The following is a 20,982-nucleotide window of genomic DNA, read 5'->3' as shown; positions in this document are numbered from 1 at the left end:
CACTGATTTGGGTAGACTAAAAACCAGTGAGAACTAGCACAACATATTTGACACTAAAATAATTCCTGTCTCTCTTTTGTTTCCATTACTGTCATAAAGCTGAAATAACTTATGTATTTACTTAGTATCACATGTTAAAAATTTCCACTCAGTAATCACCTTTAAAGCTTAAAACTCACTTAATGATCAATGTTCAAAACAGAGGAAACAGCTAGACAAGTTCACATATAATCTTTGTTTAAGAGATAGCTAAGTAGATATTGCCTGTGTCTAATACAATGTGCTTCCAGGGGTTTCCTGAGATAACAGGTAAGACTGATTTTTCAATAACTTCATTTATATCATATGGACCCAGATCTGTATGTAACAGGTTTCTCAGGGTTATTACATGATACGATTATGAGTGTCACTTCCTCTCTCTTTTGTAAATAAGAATTATTTATGAAGTAGATCTAATGTAGTAAAGCATGCATAGTTTTCTTTTAATCTCATAAATCCAGGAAGGCAAGTGAGAATACAGCATGGTTTCAATGTTTGAGGTGGTTTTTGTCGGCTTAGAAAAGAACAAGACTCTAAGCAACATCAAGTATCCATGGTAACATGTAGCTCAACATTTCTGGTCACAAAGAGGAAATTATTTCCATTTCAAGGATTCTGTGTGTTACAGTCTTTGCCGAACTCAGATATAGCCTAGCCTATGTTCTAAATTAATGTTTGTCCTTTTTATTATGCAGTAAATGAATTCACATAAGAGAAAGCCCCCTAAATGTAAGTAGCTATGAATAATACAAAGTACAATAAAATTTCTCCTTTGACAAAATATGAAGTTGATAGTGAAAGTTTAAAAATGTCATGGTGATGTATTTTGGTCATTGCAATATTTTGTTCACAGAACATTTAAGTTCAGGCTGTAGAGATGGCTCAGTAGTCAAGGTGCTTGATTGCAAAACCTGCCAGCTAGTTTTGATTCCTCAGTACCCAAATAAAGCCTGATGCACAAAGTGGTCCAAGTGTCTGGAGTCTGGAGTTCATTTGCAGTAGGACTAGGGCCTGACATACTCTCTCTTTACAAATAAATTAGAATATTTTAAAAAATCTAATTTTCAATTTCATGTAGAATTAATCCATTAAATAATTAACCTTAATAGACAGTTTATAAAAAATAAATAAAATGTAAGATTGCTCCTAGGATTATCCATAGCTTCTTTATGTGTATGTATTTTTTTTAGGGAGTGGAAAAACTCTGCACATATGTGAATGTGGAGTACAGAAAAAAACCTCAGTGTTGTTTTATAGGAACATCACCAACCTGTTCAGACACAGGGTGTCTCATTGGCCTGGAACTCACCAATTAGACTGGCCAGTGAGCCCCTAAGAACCTCTTGTCTCTACTACCACAATGCAGGTATAACAGGCTCATGCCACCACACCCAACTTTTTACAAATGTTCTGGGGATTGAATTTAGTTCTCACATGTTTTTAAGAAAAGAACTTTACCACCTGAACTATCTCCTCAGCCTATCTATAATGTCTTAGTATAAAGCTAAAAAATATTTGTTTGGGGCTGGGGAGATGGCTTAGCAGTTAAGCGCTTGCCTGTGAAGCCTAAGGACCCTGGTTTGAGGCTCGATTCCCCAGGACCCACGTTAGCCAGATGCACAAGGGGGCACACGCATCTGGAGTTTGTTTGCGGTGGCTGGAAGCCCTGGCATGCTCATTCTCTCTCTCTCTCCCTCTCTCTCTATCTGCCTCTTTCTCTCTGTCTCTGTTGTTCTCAAATAAATAAAAAAAATTTTTTAAAAAATTGTTTTTCTTCCCACCCTCATCCTCTTCTTCTTCCCTTGCCTCCATATTTGTTTGCATCTATCTCTTCCTACACATCCTCCTTTCCCTCCTCCATCTTCAAAGCTCAGAGGATAAGTGAATTAAGACTATTCAATAGCAAATGATTAGTAAAAGTTCTGGACTGGGTGATCTTTTCTGTTCGTTTTTTTTTTTTTTTCAAGGGTGGGCCTCACTTTGGCCCAGGCTGACCTGGAATTAACTATGTAGTCTCAGGGTGGCCTTGAACTCATGATGTTCCTCCTACCTCTGCCTCCCAAGTGCTGCAATTAAAGGCGTGTGCCACCACACCTGGCTGACTGGGTGATCTTATGTGGCAGATCTAAGCCAGTCCATGGCCTTTACTTTTCAGAGTTAAAACTTCAAGAAATATTCCATGGTAGTATATCACTTGCTCCCTTCTCCAAACCCTAAAACTCTTCTCCTGTGCAGAGCCCAGTTCAGTAATGACCTCAATTAAATCCTTCTTTTTATTGATTCTGTGGATGTAGAGTCTTTGATTAAAACAAACAAACAAAAAAAGATATACATGGTTTGCTTTTCCTTTGAATCTTAACACAAACGACAAAAGCAAAACATACTTCTTATACTCTACATATACATAAATGTACATGCACTACATTCCTTCTTCATAAACAGTCCAATTTCTTTCTTTGCTTTTCATTTTATGCCACACTGGGTAACTCCATTCCAATCATGGGAAGAATGGATTTGCAATTTAATTGGATTTCTACTTTCTCCATGTTTATCAAGATTATGTCATGTAAGGCTCTCCCATTTAAGCTATGAAAATATGGATCCAACCTGTGTGTATTTCTTCCCATGAGAGCAAAGTTGAGTCAACAACAGGACTGAGTCTGTCCCTCTTGTCAGTGTCTCAGTGCTGGCTCTGCATTCAGAAGACTACGTATACACTTCTAATTCACTGTACCTTGGAAGAGCATTTTTTTTTCCCTTCAAGGTAGGATCTTTCTCTAGCCCAAGGTGGCCTGGAATTCACTAAGTAGTCTCAGACTGGCCTCAAACTTACAACAATCTTCTTTTCTCTGCCTCCTTAGTGTGGGGATTAAAGGCATATTCCACCATGCTCAGCCTGTCTTTTTGTTTGTTTATTTTTTTTTTGTTTTATTTTGTATTGTGAGACTTAGTCTATATGATCTGTAAGGTATATCTCAACCATCTTAAGACATTTTTAAGTTCTGGAATACTATTATTTTAATTAATTGTGACTTGATTCCAAATACCAAAAGATCTAGGAAATTAGTTGTTAAAATTTTCCTATTAAAACTTAAGTGAACTAACCACATGAAAATTTGCACATGTGTATTTATAGCTTAATTCGTAAGTGCCCCACATTGGAAGTAACCAAAATTGCTCCAGTAGGTCGTTAGATAGATTGTAGTATACCCATACAGTGTAATATTGTTCTGCAATAAAAATAATGAGCTATCAAGCCATGAGAACACGTGGAGGAATCTTAAACACATATTTGTAAGTGAAAGAAACCAGCATGGAAGGGTACATACTGTGTTAATACAAGAACATGACACTTTGGAAAAGGTAGAACTGCAACAACATTAAAAATATCAGTATTGGGGCTGGGAGGGAAAATATATGTTCTATAAATAGAAAAGAGAGAAGAGGAGACACAGAGGGGTAATGTACTTGTAAACAAGTATAGAACCCTAAAGTAAACCACGAGTTTTAGTTAAAGAATATCAATATTTGCTCATCAGTTGTAACAAATGCTCCATATCAATGCAAGTTATATGCACTGGTTATTACAACATCTTAAACTATAGGATGGCACGAGAAGGATATGGCAACCCTGATCTTCATGTCTTCATGCTAAATTTTACTGTTTCTTTCTTTTTTTTTTTTCTGTTTTTGAGGTAGAATCTCACTCTAGCACAGGGTGACCTGGAATACAATCAAACTGGCCTCAAACTCATGACACTCTCCTACATCTGCCTCCCGAGTGCTGGGATAAAAGGTGTGCACCACCATGCCCAGTTCCCAGACATTTGTAATAAGCCTAAAATTGCTCTAGGAAGTTGGAACTTAAAAGTAATAAACAAAAATAACCATGTTTAATTTCTTCTCGACAACAGAGTTCTGTAGAGGTCTCAACATTTCCTTATTAAGCACCCTTGGCTAGTGAGAGACTTATAGAAACATCAGGACTACACATGTTCAATGTGAGTTGGTTCATCCTGCACTGAATTCTACCTGTCAAGCACTGATATCTCTGTCTTTCTAAAATTTCCTTAAGACATATTCCTTTTAAAGACTGAAACATGGGTTGGAGAGATGACTCAGCAGTTAAGGCATTTGTCTGCAAAGGATAACGACCTGGGTTCAATACCTCAGCACTCACATAAAGCCAGATTCACGAAGTTGCACATATATCTGGAATTTGTTTGCAGTGGCTAGAGAATGTGCCCATTCTCTCTCTCTCTCTCTTCTCTCTCTCTAGTCTTCCTTTCTCTCTCCTTATAAGTAAATAATTTAAATAAAATAAGTAAAATAATCTCCTTGTAAGTAAATATTTTTTAAAAGACTGAAATGTATCTCCCCCAAATTCATATTATGTTGGAGCCCTAACCTTCCATGTGGTTATTTTTAGAGCTAGATGATTATGAGTATAATTAAAATAAGTAAGGTAAAGTAAGGGAGGGGCAATGTTAATGTGACTGCTGTTCTTATAAGAGGAGGAAATGACACAAAGAAAACAAATGCAGAGGGAAAGATGGTGAGGACACAAAGAGCAGACAAGCTGTCTTCAAGCCAAGGTGAGAGGCTTCTGAAGAAAACCAGCCTGCTAACACCTGGCTTTTACACTCCCAGCCTCCAGATCACTCAAACTGTCATATTTTGTGAAACAAAACTGAGCGCCTATCATCCCTGTCTATTCTAGCACTTTGATGACTACAGTCATCATTCAAGAATCCTACTTCCCAGTTCTATTGCACACTTCATACTGGTCTGAAAATGAGATTCCTTTGATATCTGGATTTTCCCTAAAGGAAATTTTGTCATTTTCAATATAAAGATATACAGCAATGCCTTGGACAATGTATTGTAGGATTTGTTTCCATGAATAAATGACTGACTTGTGTGAGGATTCAGACCAAGTTCTCAGTGAAAAAAATTGTCTTACAAGTACCTCTATATTTTAAATTGCTGAATATGTCAGAAAATATGTACAAATTCCTTGAAAAATAGCAATAAATTCATATAAGTTGTTGTAGCTTAAGGATTTATGCTAAAAATCCATTCAACTTATCTTATTAGAATATTTATTTTATAAAGAAAACTTGTCTTAGAGAAAATAACATACAGAAAATCATTGTACATAGCATTTGGCTTCTAAAAGACTTTTCATGCGATTATATTATGCACTTTGAATGTACTCACCCCATACCCTCTCCTTTTCCAGAAGAGTAAATTTTCATTCGTATAAGTTCTTACTTGACAGTGCTTACCTCGTCTGGATGTGGAAGTTGTTTGTGGTCCCTGTGTGCTCATAATCATGAATGGCAGCAGCAAAGACCATTGCTAAGATTTCCAGTTCAGTGAGCCAGTGCTGGCAGATAAAGAAACATCCATCATGTTTATAACCTGCACCATCTTTTCCTTTTACAACAAAGACTTTCAGAGCACCTGGTGTGTGCATCATATTTCTTATACGTAAAATGCTCTTCCTATTCTTTTAATTGTGTACGATGAATATCTCATGAAGTTATTTTGGACAGTGTGGCAAGCAGAAGGGATTTGTTTGGAATGAAGGATCTGAAATGAGATGGGGTTTTCCCTCAAAGGTACTTTAACTATAGTTAAAGACCTTAAACACACACACACAGAAAGAGAGAGAGGGAGATTGAAAAAAAAAATCATGTGAGCTTTCTTTATACTTGAAAAGGGGTGACAAAATAATACTGTAACTTAAGGGCAGGCAGAAAGGCTGTCCAGTGGCAGTGGGCTCGAGAAGAAGGATGGACAGGGAATGACCACAAAAAAGGTAGAGGTAACAGGGATTTGATAGGAAGAATAGACCAGAAGGATACTTATATTAGAATAGAATCTCCCACAGTACAGGTTAAACACTTGAAGTAAGGTTGAAAAGAGGCTGAAGAGCATGAGAAGAGCTGATGACCTAATATGATTAGAATTGATGAGTTTGGATTTTGTATAAAAGGCCGATGAGTCAACGATGAAGGGGCTGACAAATGTTGAATCTCAGAACTTCCACAATTCTGTTCCTTTCACACTGTAGTATTTGACACATAACAGGAAATGTTTGTTCAGTTGAATTTCATGGGTTTGTCATAAGAGAGAGGTAGTCAGGAGCAGTAAAAAGACACACAGCCACTTTTAAGTCTCTTGATCCTGACAGAGAATAAGATATTGCCCTCTCAGTTACAGTTCCCATTGAAATGGGATTAAAGACCATTTCTCCACGAGGTTTTATGAGAAGTTTTGAGTCAATGTGCATGATGTTCACATCAAAGCTGTGTCATAGAGTAAAGCAGGAAAAAATGGCATTTTACTAACTCATGGCTTTATACTGTTTAAAGCATGAAGTCAGGAAGATAACAACTAACCATGCCTCCATTGACTACAGCTCAAGTAAGAAGCTCTTGCACAGCTGGAGAATGGCCATGACTTTCAGATCAACGGGGGTCAGTACAACTAGCTGTTCAGTGCTCTATACAGCACTGAGCCGTGAGTCACTGAAAGGAAAAAGGTGACCTCAGTCATGCACAGTGTTGCAGGCTGAGCTGGGACTGAGCCTCCAGGTGTCCCACTGAGACCATGAAATCTAACACTGTGCAGTAAGTAGAAACTGAATAACAGTTTGATAGCCCCCAAGCTCACTGTTTATTAAAGAAAATGGCTTCTTGGAAAAAAGAATTATCTATCACTTTGAAGCATTTCTTATTGGTCATATTTATGGCTTTATAGATTTGGTTTTAAAGTATGGTTTTAAAGAAAGTAACATGGTAGTCTGGGAGACAGCTTGGTGGTTAAATGCTCTTACTTGCAAAGCTTGATGGCCTGGGTTTAATTCCTGAGTACTCATTTAAAGCCAGACTTTCAAAGTGGTGCATGTGTCTAGAATTGGTTTCCAGCAGAAGAAGGCTCTGACATAGCTATATTCACATTCTCTCTCTCTCTCTCTCTCTCTCTCTCTCTCTCTCTCTATCTCTCTCTCTCTCTCAAATAAAAAATAAATAAAATTTTAAGAAACATTCAATATACTAACATCACATATGAAGTTGCAAAAGTAAAAATATAGTAAATTTGAGATGAAATCCAATGATAGATTAGCTCATAAGCTATTTAGAATTGTTATTTATTAGCTGTTAAAATATTTTATGAGGGCTAGAGACATGGCTTAGCTGTTAAGGTGCTTGCCTGAGAAGCCCAGGGACCCAGGTTCGATTCTCCAGTACCCACATAAGCCACATACAGAAGGTGGTGCTTGTGTCTGGAGTTTGTCTGCAGTGGCTAGAGGCCCTGGCATGCCCATTATCTCTTCATCTCTCTATCTGTGTCTTTCTTGCTCTCAAATAAATAAATATGTAAATATATTTTTAAAAACTGATTATAAATTATTATCTGCTGTAATTAATCTCTGCCTACATTAAATAGAACTTCATTCATTAGTCTCATTTATTTATTGGCATTCTATGGCCTTAGTAATTAAGTTTATATTATAAAATCATTTGGAAAGAAAAAACACTGTTAAAATTCCACATGTAAATGAAAAGTTTCTTTTTTGCTTTGTTTTGTGTTTTTGAGGTAGGGTCTCACTCCAGCCTAGGCTGACCTGGAATTCACTGTGTCTTCTCTATGCTTGTGAAAGTATAGTGATAGTTTGTTTGTTAGCTCCTTTAGCTGCCTATTCCATTCATGTTGATGTGGAGAGAGACTTATAAGAAAATAGATGGTTCAATTCATGGGTTTGTAAAGCAAGTCCCCAGGTGCCAGCTGGCAAGCACAAGACTGGGTGATATCACCCTTCCCATCAGAACAATGTTGAGAACAGAGGTGAGATTCTGCTGGCTCTCGGTGGACATAAGTCAGAGGTAAGCCACATGGTCTCTGAGCTTCTATTACACTGTCTCATTTTGCTTTGAGAAATGCACAGGTAGGGTGACTGCTGCTCCAACAGACAGTCCTCAAATTATAGGTACTGACTGCTGGTAACAACATATAAAATGATGCCAGAAAGGAAAGGGAAGGCCATTACCTGGACCCTTCAGAAGATTTCCTACTCTTATAATTGTCTTATTTAGGTAAGTAAACATTTGTAGCTCAATGTTATCAGGTTACAAAGCCGAGTCCTGAAATATTTGACTAGTATGCCAAAGGCCACACAGCCATCTAGTGACAAAGGAAGGAATTTGAATCAAACATGATTGTAAAGTTTCCCTTCTGTCTGTGAATTGTAATAACCTTCATCCATCAAGGGAGGCAACATGCTAAACTAAGGTTTCAAAAGCAGACTTTCCGACTAACAGCTGACTAATTTAATGGGCAGAAACAAATGGAACATTAGACATGATTTTCATCATAGTTGAGTTACTGTGTATGTGTATGCACGTGTGTGGTAAAGTATATATATATATATGTGTGTGTGTGTGTGTGTGTGTGTGTGTGTGTGTGTGTGTGTGTGTTTAGAGTGGTGAGAATTTCAGATCAGAAAATCACACTCAAATGAGTCTAAAAGAGTATACTTAAGAACTGCTTTACCTGAAGTAATATGATTAGACACTTTTGAAAAATCATTGTCCCTTTACATAAACTAAGATAGTTTGCTATGACATACCAATGTAGATAGTATATTATAACTATCTATGTTTGGCTATGTATTAATTGTTATTTGTTTCAGGTGCTAGGTTAGGTGTTTTGCAATAGTACTTAATTACCCCTATTATCATCTTGAAAGATGGTCAGTGTTATTAGTTACATTTTAGTGACAGGGGAAACAAGACAGAGAGCTGGCTAGCAACTTAGGAACAAGTGGCCAAGTATGGTTTCAAACCTCTTTGCAGCCAAGCCCACACTCTTTCTCCATTTCTCAACAGGGCTGCATGGGAAGCTGCTTCCAAGGAAAGACTGCACAGCTATAACAGAGCAGGGACTAACTGGCATACGTTATGTAGATTGGTTGAAGAAAACCTGAGACAATCCCAAGTATGGAAGACTGGCTGCATCTGGGCATAGTCAGTGGGCTTCAAGCTGCAAAGGAGCGATTGCAAAGGGCTCTCCCTCCCATTGGGTATTATCAGAACAAAGACCATGCCATGAGCCTGCAAATGCAAGTGTACTTTGGCCAAGGCCCTTGGGTGACCTTATATTGAAAGAGACAGTTGGAAGTAGCTTGGAGTCACTCCATAAAGCACTGACTCTTTTGCAAATGGACCGAACTTCTGCACATCACTGTCACCATGGCACTGGGCTACAAGTTAATCAAGTGACAAGAAGAGAGCAGAGCAAGCAGTCATACTCCCATCAAATCTCTGCAGTGTCTGCTGTCAGGCTTGAGAGTTTCTTCTGACATTAACAAACAGGAGGACAATGGCTTCCTCGTGATCCCTTTCAGGCTTCTCAAAACATCTTGGAGGTGACAAGATGCATTAATCACCTGATAGTGTTGGGCTGCTACTAGAGAGCTCCATAAATGTCACCCTGATAGGGCCATCCTGAAATAGCAGGCCATCAACTAAGCACTAAGGAAATGGCCCAGTCTAGTCCTCTGCATGCCAAATCTGACGGGTGACAAAAACTGAGTGTGTTTTAGCTAACAAATGTTTCTGTAATGCTTCTTTGTCTCAAAGAACCAACATATTCATATGTAAGAAAATTAGTATTCACCTACCACCACCTTTTCATGAAGAGTAAAAAGCTTGTTAAAATTGCTTTCCACAGACTGTCAGGTTGGCAATATAGCCTCATTTTGACAAAATAGTCAACAAGTTTGTGAATTCATTCTGCCTACCTCTCCACTTGTAAAAGGTTTGTTTTTTCCTATTTTTAAAAAGTTCAATTTTTGCTTAATTTAAATTCATTTGCCTGATCTTTGACAATACTAAATTAGGTCTACTACTTTTGTAACAGCCAAACTTAGGAGTGAAATCACCCCAATGTTTTTGCTAAAGTGTGAATAAAACCAGAAAGAAATTGCCATGCCAATATGTTAAAGCAAAGGATTTTGCGTTCTTATTTGATAAGCTCTTATTTTCTCAGAAAGTGACTATATGATGCATGATAATGACTTAAATATGTTGGAGTTATGCCTGGTGGGCTAGATTTTCAAGCATACCAGAGAAGAGGAAAGGTTGTGTTAGATCCTACAAGTCTTCCTTATAAGTCTGAGGGTAAAGTCACACAATGGGTTTGAATTTCTCTGTCTACTAACAAGACATCCCACAGTTTTCAATGTTACCTTCAGACAAGGGTTCTGAAGCTAAAATAATAGATGTTTATTTGTCTCTTTGTCTTGTGACACTGAGTGAAAAAAAAAAAAAAAACCTTTGGTCAGAATTCTCTAATTCTCTGTGATTGCTAATATTTTTCCTAATACCCAATGCCTCCCTATAAACCATGAAACTGTGTAATCAATTACACTTATATTAGATTTGAATTTCTTAGAGCATATGATAAAATGTGAGTAGAGACTCCAATAAATAATAGGGTGATTCTGCTATGTTTTCTCATTACAACTCTTTGTATAATGTGACATGTTTGAAATACAATGCCCAACAAAGAAAAATAAACATACTGATGAAGTAAAAAAAAATTAATATGGAATGGTAGAAAGTCTTAGATATATAAGCACATCCTCAGCAAAATAAACACTTCTGGAGGCATCACCATACCTAATCTAAATATATATTACAAAGACATAGTAACAAAAACAACATGGTACTGGCATGAAAACAGGATTATAGACCAATGAAGCAATAGAAGAACAGGACTTTGGGCCAAGTAACTACAGCTACTTGGCCTTCGACAAAGGCCCTAACAATGTAGACTGGAAAAAATACAGCATCTTCAATAAATGGTGCTGGACAAACTGGACAACCATATGTAGGAAAATGAAACACCATCCACACATATGACCATGCACAAAAATCAAGTCCCAATGGATTAAAGGCCTCAATATAAAACCAGAAACTCTGGAAGAAAAAATAGGAGAACTTTCCACAATATAGGAGTGGGAAAAGACTTCCTGAACAAATTCCCAGTATCTCAGGAACCTAAACAATCACTCAACCATTGTGAACTCATGAAGCTGAAAAGTTTGTTCACAGACAAGCATGCAATAAGCAGAGCCAATAGACTACCTACAGAATGGGAGAAAATTATTGCTGGCTATACAACTGAGAGAGGCCTACTTTCTAGAATCTACAAAAAACTCAGAAACCTAAACAATAATAAATGTCAAATAACCCACTCACAAAGTGGGGCAGAGAAAAGAACAGGGAATTCACAGAGGAAAAAATAAAATGGCAAACACTCACTTAAGAAAATGTTCAAGCCGGGCATGGTGGCGCACACCTTTAATCCCAGCACTCGGGAGGCAGAGGTAGGAGGATCGCCGTGAGTTCGAGGCCACCCTGACACTCCACAGTGAATTCCAGGTCAGCCTGGGCTAGAGTGAGACCCTACCTCAAAAAACCAAAAAAAAAAAAAAAAAAAAAAAAAAAGAAAGAAAATGTTCAAATTTGCAGAAAAATGGATGGACCTGGAAAGTATTATACTAAGTCAGGTAACCCAGGCCCAGAAAGCCAAGTGCCACATGTTCTCTCTCATATGTGGATCCTAGCTACAGATGACTGGGCTTCTGTGTGAGAATGAAAATACTTAGTAGCAGAGGCCAGTAAGTTGAAAAGGAGACATAAAGGGTGGAGAAAGGAAGGGAGGAGGATACTTAATAGGTTGATATTGTATATATGTAATTACAATGATTGTAATGGGGAGGTAATATGATGGAGAATGGAATTTCAAATGGGAAAGTGTGGGGTGGGGAGGGAGGGAATTACCATGGGATATATTTTATAATCATGGAAAATGTTAATAAAAATTAAAAAAAAAAAAGAAAATGTTCAACATCCCTAACCATCATAGAAATGCAAGTTAAAATGACAATGAGATTCTTCCTTACCCAAGTAAGGATAGCAAACATTGAAAAATCAAATAAAACAAATGTTGGTGAGGATGTGGAGAAATAGGAACCTTCATTCACTGTTGGTGGGAATGTGAGATGGTACAACCACTATAGAAAGCAATATGGAGGCTCCTAAAAAGGTTGACTATAGAGTTACCAACAGACCCAGTTATTCTCTTACTTGGCATTTACCTTAAAAGCTCCATGCCTCAGTTCAGATATGTTTGCTCAACCATCTTTATAGGTACTCAATTCATAATAGCAAAGAACTGGAATCAACCCAGATGTTCATCATTAGATGAATGGATAACCAAAATGTAGTATATCTACATCATGGAATTCTACACAGCAGTAAGAAAAAAAAATGATATAATGCAAGTTGAATAAAAATGGTCAAACCTGGAGCAGATCTTTCTCAGCAAACTCGCCCAATCACAGAAAGACAATTGTCACATGGTTTCACTCATCTGTGGCTCCTAACCTGGATCTGCTTGAGATGCTGACATACCTAATAGGCATCTAGAGGACCAGGCAATAGGAAGGGTGGAGGTGGAGGGGAGGGTAAGGGTGAGGAGGTGACACAAATGTTTCTTGTACAATGAAATCCAAATCCTGAAAGACAGACTAAAACGTTGAACCTTCATCGGGTCCTTACAAGGACCACCTGAATCAAAGGGCCTTGGAGACTAACCTTAATTTTCTGCTCTCTCTCTCTCTCTCTCTCTCTCTCTCTCTCTCTCTCTCTCTCTCTCAGTCTCTTTTTATCTCTTTCTCATTTATATTACCTATCTTTTTTCTTCTTTCTTTCCCCTTAGTGTTGGCCTGTCCCTCCCATTACCAAGATGCAGTTAACATCCACAATAAGCTGTTGATCATAGAGACCTACAAGGTTTCCCAAAAGAAGACAGACTTCTTCCAGAGCACTTGGTTACACAGCAAAGGTTAATGGTAAGACCCTACTGCCAAAGACACCATATGCTGTCATTATAGAACATGGAGAGACCTGGCTGGAACCTGAAAGAGAATCAGTCTCCAGACATTTAGCTTGTCTAGTCCCAGAAGGTGCTACATGAGCTACTGGGGGAAAATGGCCAACATCTGTCCAAGCAAGTGGTGGTCTAAGCTACTCAGAAACATACAACCTTAGGTGATGATCACACAAGTGCAATAGTGGCACACAGCCATGCTGGGTAATGAACTGTTCTTGGATTGTCTAACAGATCCACTCAGTGGAAGGGAACACATAGTTGAAACTTGAAAACAAGTCAGAAACCTATCCAAAAATGAGTTCACTCTCTAGTATCAAGTTCCCACCAATCTTGGGATACAAGAGGGCCTACACCTATTAAATTCTCTCTAAACTAATAATGGTTATCCCATTTATCCAGTGGTTATTTCACTTTCATTGGAGAATCTGTTTCTCTTTTTCAGATGGACACAGAACCTGAGGAGAGGAATCATCTCACCACACCTCACCAGGGCCCCAGCTGAAACCATAGAGTAAATGGGTAAATGAGCAAGAGCGCTGCTTTCTTGGTGAAACTGGTATCAGCATTAGAGTGAAAGAGATAGGCATAGAAAACATTCAACTCCTGCCAAACCAGAGATCCTGAGACACATAGGCTCCTAAGACCTCATTACTGAAGTAGATCTAAAATGAACCCAACATGGCTCAGGGAAATTCACGGAAGAGGGGGTAGAAAGATTGTTAGAGCCACAAGCTGGGACGTTATGCAGAGACATTGCCTCTTCCCCATAACTGCTGGCTATCCACATAATGCATGACCCATAATCTCCATGGGGATAACTGGCATCCCCAACGAGGAGGGTACTTTCAGAGGGGGGAGGACAGGGATAAGAGTAAGGATAGTACCAACATTGCTGTTTACACACTGAGTATGAACATAACTAATAAAGAAAAAAAACGTTTAAAAAGAGAAAGAAAAAAAAATCCTAGCTCAGCTCCAGCCAATAGCTATGTCAATAGCCAGCTACATGAGTGAGCCATACCAGACACATGCCCAGGGATATATCAAGTATCTTCAGCCACAGTGGACTGATGGCTGCAATTACGAGAGACCCCGAGTGACAGTCTCCTAGCTGGAACTCCTAACCATTGGCCCTTAGGAGACAATAACAAGTTGTTTAAAGCCACTAAGTTTTAGAATTTTTTTTTTTTTTTTGTAGAAACATACATTGGAACATGGGACCAGAAGAGGTATCTGTAAAATTTAGAAGGCAAAGTAAAACAAAGCATACAAAACTATTTGATCAACAGACGACACACTATTGGATGAACCCTAGCAGGTGGGTATGATGTGCAATTAGTTACATGGTTAGTTTCTTGGGAGAAACTGCAGAGGATGATGGTAAATTTCTGTATGTGCTAATCTTGAAAGATCATGTGCCTGTTACAAATATTTAGCTTTCTTACTAAGGCTCCCAGAGAATTTTGGGGGGACCAGGTTTGAAATACATTTCTTGATGCAAAATGTTGAAAATATCTGGGTCCTTAAGAGTATAAGAACAGATTAATGGGTGTGAAAAAGCTTAAGAGAGGTCAGGGGAAGAGATTGAGAAAAAGAAAGGTGGAGGGACAGCTAATCAAAATCTATGAGGATATAAATAAGTCATATGGAAACCTACTTTTTTGGACAATGGAACACATAGGAACTATAGATTGTTAATAGAAAATTTTCAGTGCCAGGGATGGGATACTTTCTAGTGAGTTGTTGGCCAGGAGGTCCCTAATGCCCCCAAAATATTACAGGCCATTGCTGAGACCCTTGGTCTCCCATCAGGATTTGATATAAGACATTATTATTGAAGATTCCACATTCTTGGGCTACAAGGTCACTGAGAAACCCTGCTGGAGCTGAGCTGAAAACCTCCTCCATGTAGACCAGCTGACAGAAAGCTGGAAAAAGCCACACTGCATGCAGTTCAATGGGAGAGAGAAAAATCACCAGTGAAGATACTCAACAGTGGATACTGCAAAGCTTTATATTTGGCCAGCTAGGCCAAATGAGCCAATGGGTCCAATAGTGGCACATCTGTTATGGGGGAACCAACCACCCTCTAATTTGACTGGAGGCCCACTCCATGGAAGGGAATACATCCCTGATACTGAAAACATACAACAGGGGTAGTCATGAGCCCTAGCGGTATAATGTCTGATGCTGTCTGGCTAAATGTATATACTATGCTCACCAAACTGCCAAGTACTTCTCTTAATGTTCATACCCATATATTAATGCTACCCTCACTTTTGGTTAGGGAGCCTTCTCTTTTCAGATGGAAGTGACCTTGAGATGTCTCAGACAGTGTAAGGGTGCTCAGAATAAGTGACAAAGGAGTACTCAGCACCGAAATATTTCAATCACATCTTCCAAGGCTCAGGGTCAATTGCATAAGAGGTAACAGAAAGAATGTATGAGCCAAAGGAAGAGTAGAAATCCTTACAACATGCTCCTCCAGATACAAAATGGCTTGGATATCCATGGCCTCACAGTGCCTGGCACTACCTGCACAAGACCATCAAAACAGGAGGAAAAGATCATGATATCAAAATAAAAGAGAGAGTGATAGAGAGTGGAGTTTCAAAGGGAAAAGTGAGGGAAGGGAGGGAATTACCATGGAATATTGTTTACAAGCATATAAGTTGTCAATAAACTAAAAGAAAAAAAAAAGTATGATTTACAGTCCCCAGACAGTAAGCTTATCTAGTGCTTGAAGGTGCTAGACTGGGGGAAAATGGTCAACATCTGTCCAAGCAACTTGTGGTCTTAGATACTCATCAGCCAACAACCTGACATAATGCTCACCCAAGTGCAATAGTGGCACACAGCCATAGTGGTAAACAACTGCCCTTGAATTGGTTAACAGATCTTCTCAGTGTACTGAAACCTATAGCTAAAATTGGGAAAGTCAGAAACATATCTAAAACACCAGTTTGCTCTTGAATTTCAGGCTTCCACCAATCTTGGGCTACAAGTGGGCCTATACCTATTAAATTCTCTCTAAATTATTAATAGTTATCCCATTTATCTGGTGCAGATTTCACTCCCTGTTGGAGAATCTGCTTCTTTTTTTTCAGATGGACACAAAACCTGAGGAGAGAATCAGTCCATGGCTCCTCACCAGGAACCCAGCAGAAACCATAGAGTAATTGGGGAAATGAGCAAGAGTGCTGCTTTCTTGGTGAACCTGGTATCAGCACAAGGGTGAAGGAGATAGACACAGAGAACACTCAACTGCTACCAAACCAGAGATCCAGAGACACAGAGGCTCCCAAGACCTCATCTCTTAAGTAGACCTAAAACATACCCAACATGGCTCAGGGAAATTCACAGAAAAGGGCATGGGAAGATTGTTAGAGACACAGGTTGGAACGTTATGCACAGAGACATTACCTCTTCCCCATAAATGCTGGCTACCCCACAATGCACAACCCACAGTCCCCAATGAGGAGATTCCCTTCAGAGCGGGGAGGACAGGGAGGAGGCTAACAGTGCTACCAACATGGCTGTTTACACACTGTGTATGTACATTACTAATAAAGAAAAAAATTAAAGAGTATAACTTAAATAAATGTGAATACCAACACCACTGACGATTTCCAAAAGAAAGGGGGCTTCTGAAATTTAAATATTTGGGTAATGCATATTACAATGTCAGTACAGTATTCCACTTTCAGGCACTTATGGTTTATTGGAGCATGGATTGGCAAATGAGAAATCAAGAAGGGACTAGGACATGGGACCCTACCCCTTTTAGCCTACTTTTGTGTGGTCCCTTCTCCTATGCTAAGGGTCATTCTGATATCTAAGATATTACAGAAATTCCAAGTCCTCACAGAGATCCTCCATATCACATTTTCTTAGAATTCACATTGCTGAATCATTTATTCACTCATCCATTTATGCAGGGGCAAAAGACAGGAAATAAAATTTAAAATAGTCCATATGAATAATTCTGACAAATACCCCTAAGGATGTGATCATTATTAGCAAGGAAAGCATAAGAGGAAAGGCTCTCAATGGCATTTGGGGATAAAATGATGAGTGGGAGAATATTATACATATGTATGTATGTTTTCTGAAGATGTTCTCTAAAACCACACAAGTTTTTTGATTGACAGCTATATGGAAAATAAAAAATGCAAAGAAAAATATTGCACAGTTCAAAATTTGGAAAACTGGGCTGGAGAAATGGCTTGACTACAAAGCACTCATGTTCAATTTCCCATATCCCACATAAGACTGGCACACAAGGTCATATAAACACAGTCACATATGTGCACAAAGTGGCACATGCATTTGGAAGTTGATTACAATGGCTGGAGGCCCTGGCATGCTAATTCTCTCTCGCTTTCTCACTCTTGCTCTCTCTTCTAAGGGAAAAAAGAATGGGCAAGTCTGATGCACTTGCCTCAAAAAATAATTGGAACACTAATATATTTAATATATTTTAATTTACCTTTAAGTATAGTTTCTTACCCTGAGTTATAATATTTTCTGAAAAATATATAAATAAGTCAAATTCCAAATGATTATTGCATACAATACAATGTTCATCAGCATTAAAAGGATAATGGGAACTGGGAGAAACGGAATTTGATGCTTACAAACAGACTTCAATAACAAAGGCTTTCTTACCATGATACCTGTATGAAGCATTATATAATGCACAGTTTGAGTGACATCAGCTGCATGAATCAAATTATGATACGGATTTTTGTACTTGCTGTAACCAACTTCTAAAGCTTCTGCAAAGGCAATTAGGCAAGACACAGGAATCTGTGGAAAATTATATTTATGATTATATTTCGGCCCAAAGTGTGGTATTGCATCAACATGAGCACAGTGTTTAAGGATTGGACATAGTTGTGAGTCACACATGGCACTGGTTCTTTAAACTGAGTGTACAGGCTTCTGAAGATCACATCATAACATGCTACCCTTCAATCCAGGGAAGGTTAGTAGTCACAAGTATTGAACTCAAGTGAAATAACCATATTGGTCTTAAAGTTTTATCCTGTGGAGTCAAATAAGAAAGCAAGAACTTAAAAGAGTAAAAGTTTCCCATTACTAGTGGCGAAGTCTTTTTCTCTCTATAACACTAGGTGGTTAAAATAGACAACCTCACAACACTTTCTAGTTCTGACAATGCCACAATTCCACAGGAAGTGACAGTTGCAGGTTGAAGGCTGCTCATAACCTGCATCAAACCTGCCGCTTAGATGCTACCTTGCAAATGAAGGTAGTTAGGAAACACGTGTCTTCAGTTTAAAAGAGGCTGTCAATGCTGATGTCCTAGCATTCCAGTGGACTCTGTGAGATAAATGGAGAGTTTGAGTCTAACTTGGGCTATGTGAGAAATTCTAGACTAACTGAGGCTATCTATTAAGACTGACTCAAAATAAAGAAAAAGAAAAAAAATGTTGTCTCATTCTGTATTTTAGGAACACTGTAAATCTGTTTCCCTAAGATGTGGCTTCCCTTCCCTGCAGGAACAGTCTGTGAGTGGTCCAGGATGTCAGCATCTTATTTGCTTAACCTTGGGTTCCAGAGCATGGTTCCATTGCGAATTGAGTTTATATTGTAGTCTTGTAACTTTCTAAATTACTTTAAAATGAATCAATGGCTTGGTTTTGTGTTCTGCATGTTCATTCTCATTCAAATAAGTGGTTCTATGAGTATTTCGCTGATGAACTTTCTGACCTTGAAGCGGTTGATAAGGTCGTATCTGGTGAACAATTCATAAATCATGAACTTCAGGCTGTGCTCTCCACTTGCTTCATTGAGGGCAAACACATCAAAAGACCATTTATCAACATCCTGTAAAAATAAAATAAATACTTTAGGTGGCAACGTCATACAGCTCTGTCACTTGTGATGGAAAATTGTCTAGGAGATTAAGCCCTGAGGGCCACAGCAAACAGGTAACATTTCAGTTCAGCATGTCAGAGTACATTTCTTCAGAGTCTGATGTGACAGAGCCATCAAACTGAGGCTGCCATTCTTAAATTAATATAGCACCATGGTTTCCCCTGAATCCCAAGGTTATGAAGCTAATGTGATAAACTTGAACACATCTTTATACTGCCTTCATCTTTGCTCTCCTCCAACTTCGTGTCATCAATAATTTCCCAGAGTGGCCTCCACTTTGAGGTAGATTGTTGGTGACATGGGTGACCTAGTTGAGTGACAGAGAAAAGACAGTGCTGATTTTTCTTACCCACTCTTCCGGCCACCTGCTATTTTGTTTGAAATTACAGCAGAAGAGTCAGTGATTTACTTTAAAAACCTTGATATTCTCTGTCTTCTCTTAGTATGCAAATCCCTTATAAAGGTAGAGGGCATACTGCGACTCATTTTAAAAGCTTACCCACTTACCCTTTCTGAAGACACAGGTGCTGAGCCAAAAACAAAAACAAAGCCCTTTGATTGGGAAAGAAGATGGTAATTACTAATTTCATGCAGTTCCCTAGGGAAGTTGGTAGGTTTTTAAGGAAACAGAATCTTAATAATGGCAGAAAGAACAGTAAGCAGGGGTGTGTACCCTCTGAAGTTACCTGTGATTTTGCTTTACAAAACCTAAAGAAGAAGAGTATTCTAGCCTAAAGATGATTGGCATCGTCAGCCAAAGGACTACCAGTGTTCATGCTCAGTCCTGGGTAGACAGTGCACGCCTGAATACACCACAGTATGCTGTTTATAATGTCATCCATTTATTTCAGCATCCCTATAGAGGCCAACCACATGTTTTGGAAAATGCTGAAAATAATGTATCTGATGAAAACAGTATTACAAAAGTCTCTGAAAAACGCTCCCTGTTAAAAATTATAACAGCTTCAACCTACTTTTAATCAGTGGGAAGCAAACACCACTGACATGTTCTTTTGTTTACTTGTTTAGTTGTTGTATTCCTTTATAAATTGAAAACCTCTTTCTTTTCAAGATTCTGTTCTGCTGCTATCAGTAAAGCCTAGAAGCCAGTGCACCTTTTCCCCAGTTCCAAAGCTAATACGGAAGCATTAGTTCACACTCTCAAGAGGACATTTTATAGTTCCAGCTAGGGCTCTACTGCCTAGGAGAGGTTAGTGCTGCAGCTCTTTGGGAGACTCATAAAGTATGATAATTGCATTTGTAACCCATCCTCAGCAGATACTTGATTTCTATGCTTTCAGATCAAGGACAAAAAATGCAAGCCAGGCATGTGACTCATGTCTTCAACCCCAGCACTCAGGAGGGATAGGAAGGGGTATTGTTCTGAGTTCAAGGCCAGTCTGGGACTACGCAGTGAATTCCAGGTCATCCTGGGCTACAACAAGATCCTAACTCAAAAAAAAAAAAAAAAAAAACCACTAAAAATAAGGATGTTGGGGCTGGGGAAATGGCTTAGTGGTTAAGGTGTTTGCCTGCTAAGCCTAAGGACCATGGTTCAATTCCCCAGGACCCACATAAGCCAGATGCACAAGGGGGCACATGCATCTGGAGTTTGTTTGCAGTGGCTAGAGGCCCTGGCATACCCATTCTCTCTACCTGTCTCTTCCTCTCTCTCTCTCTCTCAAATAAATAAATAGAATATTTTTTAAAAAATCAGGATGTTTTGTCAGAAAATAAATTATTTAATGAAAATATACTTATTGAGATTTACTCCTTAAATCTATTAGTTTATATGGTTTTACTAAACTACATTTTAGAAAAACATTAACATGTTAAAACTAAAATATTTTATACAAATTTTAACCAAATATTTTTTAAGTCAGTAAAATAAATTAAGTAATTTCCTTATACACATTGAGGGAATAATAGAGAAGTCAAAAAATATCTCAAAACTAAAGGAGTGTTTAGTATATTCTAAAGTAACAATTTCAGTTAATATATGTGTCTTTATTATAGTTTAGAAGCACAAATGTATTAAAAAGGATTTGGGCTGGAGAGATGGCTTCATGG

The 20,982-nt window shown here is 38.4% G+C and overlaps 1 protein-coding gene across 5 annotated transcripts in view; it reads right to left on the bottom strand.

Moving 5' to 3' along the window:
• The window catches only part of Pde1a (phosphodiesterase 1A), a 335,923-nt gene that overhangs the window by 39,121 nt on the left and 275,820 nt on the right, over nt 1–20,982 (bottom strand). For all 5 annotated transcript variants that reach the window (XM_045147767.1, XM_045147768.1, XM_045147769.1 and 2 more), the window contains 3 exons: nt 18,745–18,861; nt 17,680–17,820; nt 5,328–5,428 (listed from right to left, as the gene is read on the bottom strand). In XM_045147767.1, the coding sequence (XP_045003702.1) occupies nt 5,328–5,428; nt 17,680–17,820; nt 18,745–18,861 (359 nt within the window). The remainder of the gene's footprint in view (nt 1–5,327; nt 5,429–17,679; nt 17,821–18,744; nt 18,862–20,982) is intronic.

Source organism: Jaculus jaculus, chromosome 4 (genome assembly GCF_020740685.1).
Source record: "Jaculus jaculus isolate mJacJac1 chromosome 4, mJacJac1.mat.Y.cur, whole genome shotgun sequence".
NCBI classification, from domain to species: Eukaryota; Metazoa; Chordata; class Mammalia; order Rodentia; family Dipodidae; genus Jaculus; species Jaculus jaculus.
The sequence above is the reverse complement of the archived record's forward strand: the minus strand, read 5'-3'. Positions and strand labels throughout refer to the sequence as shown.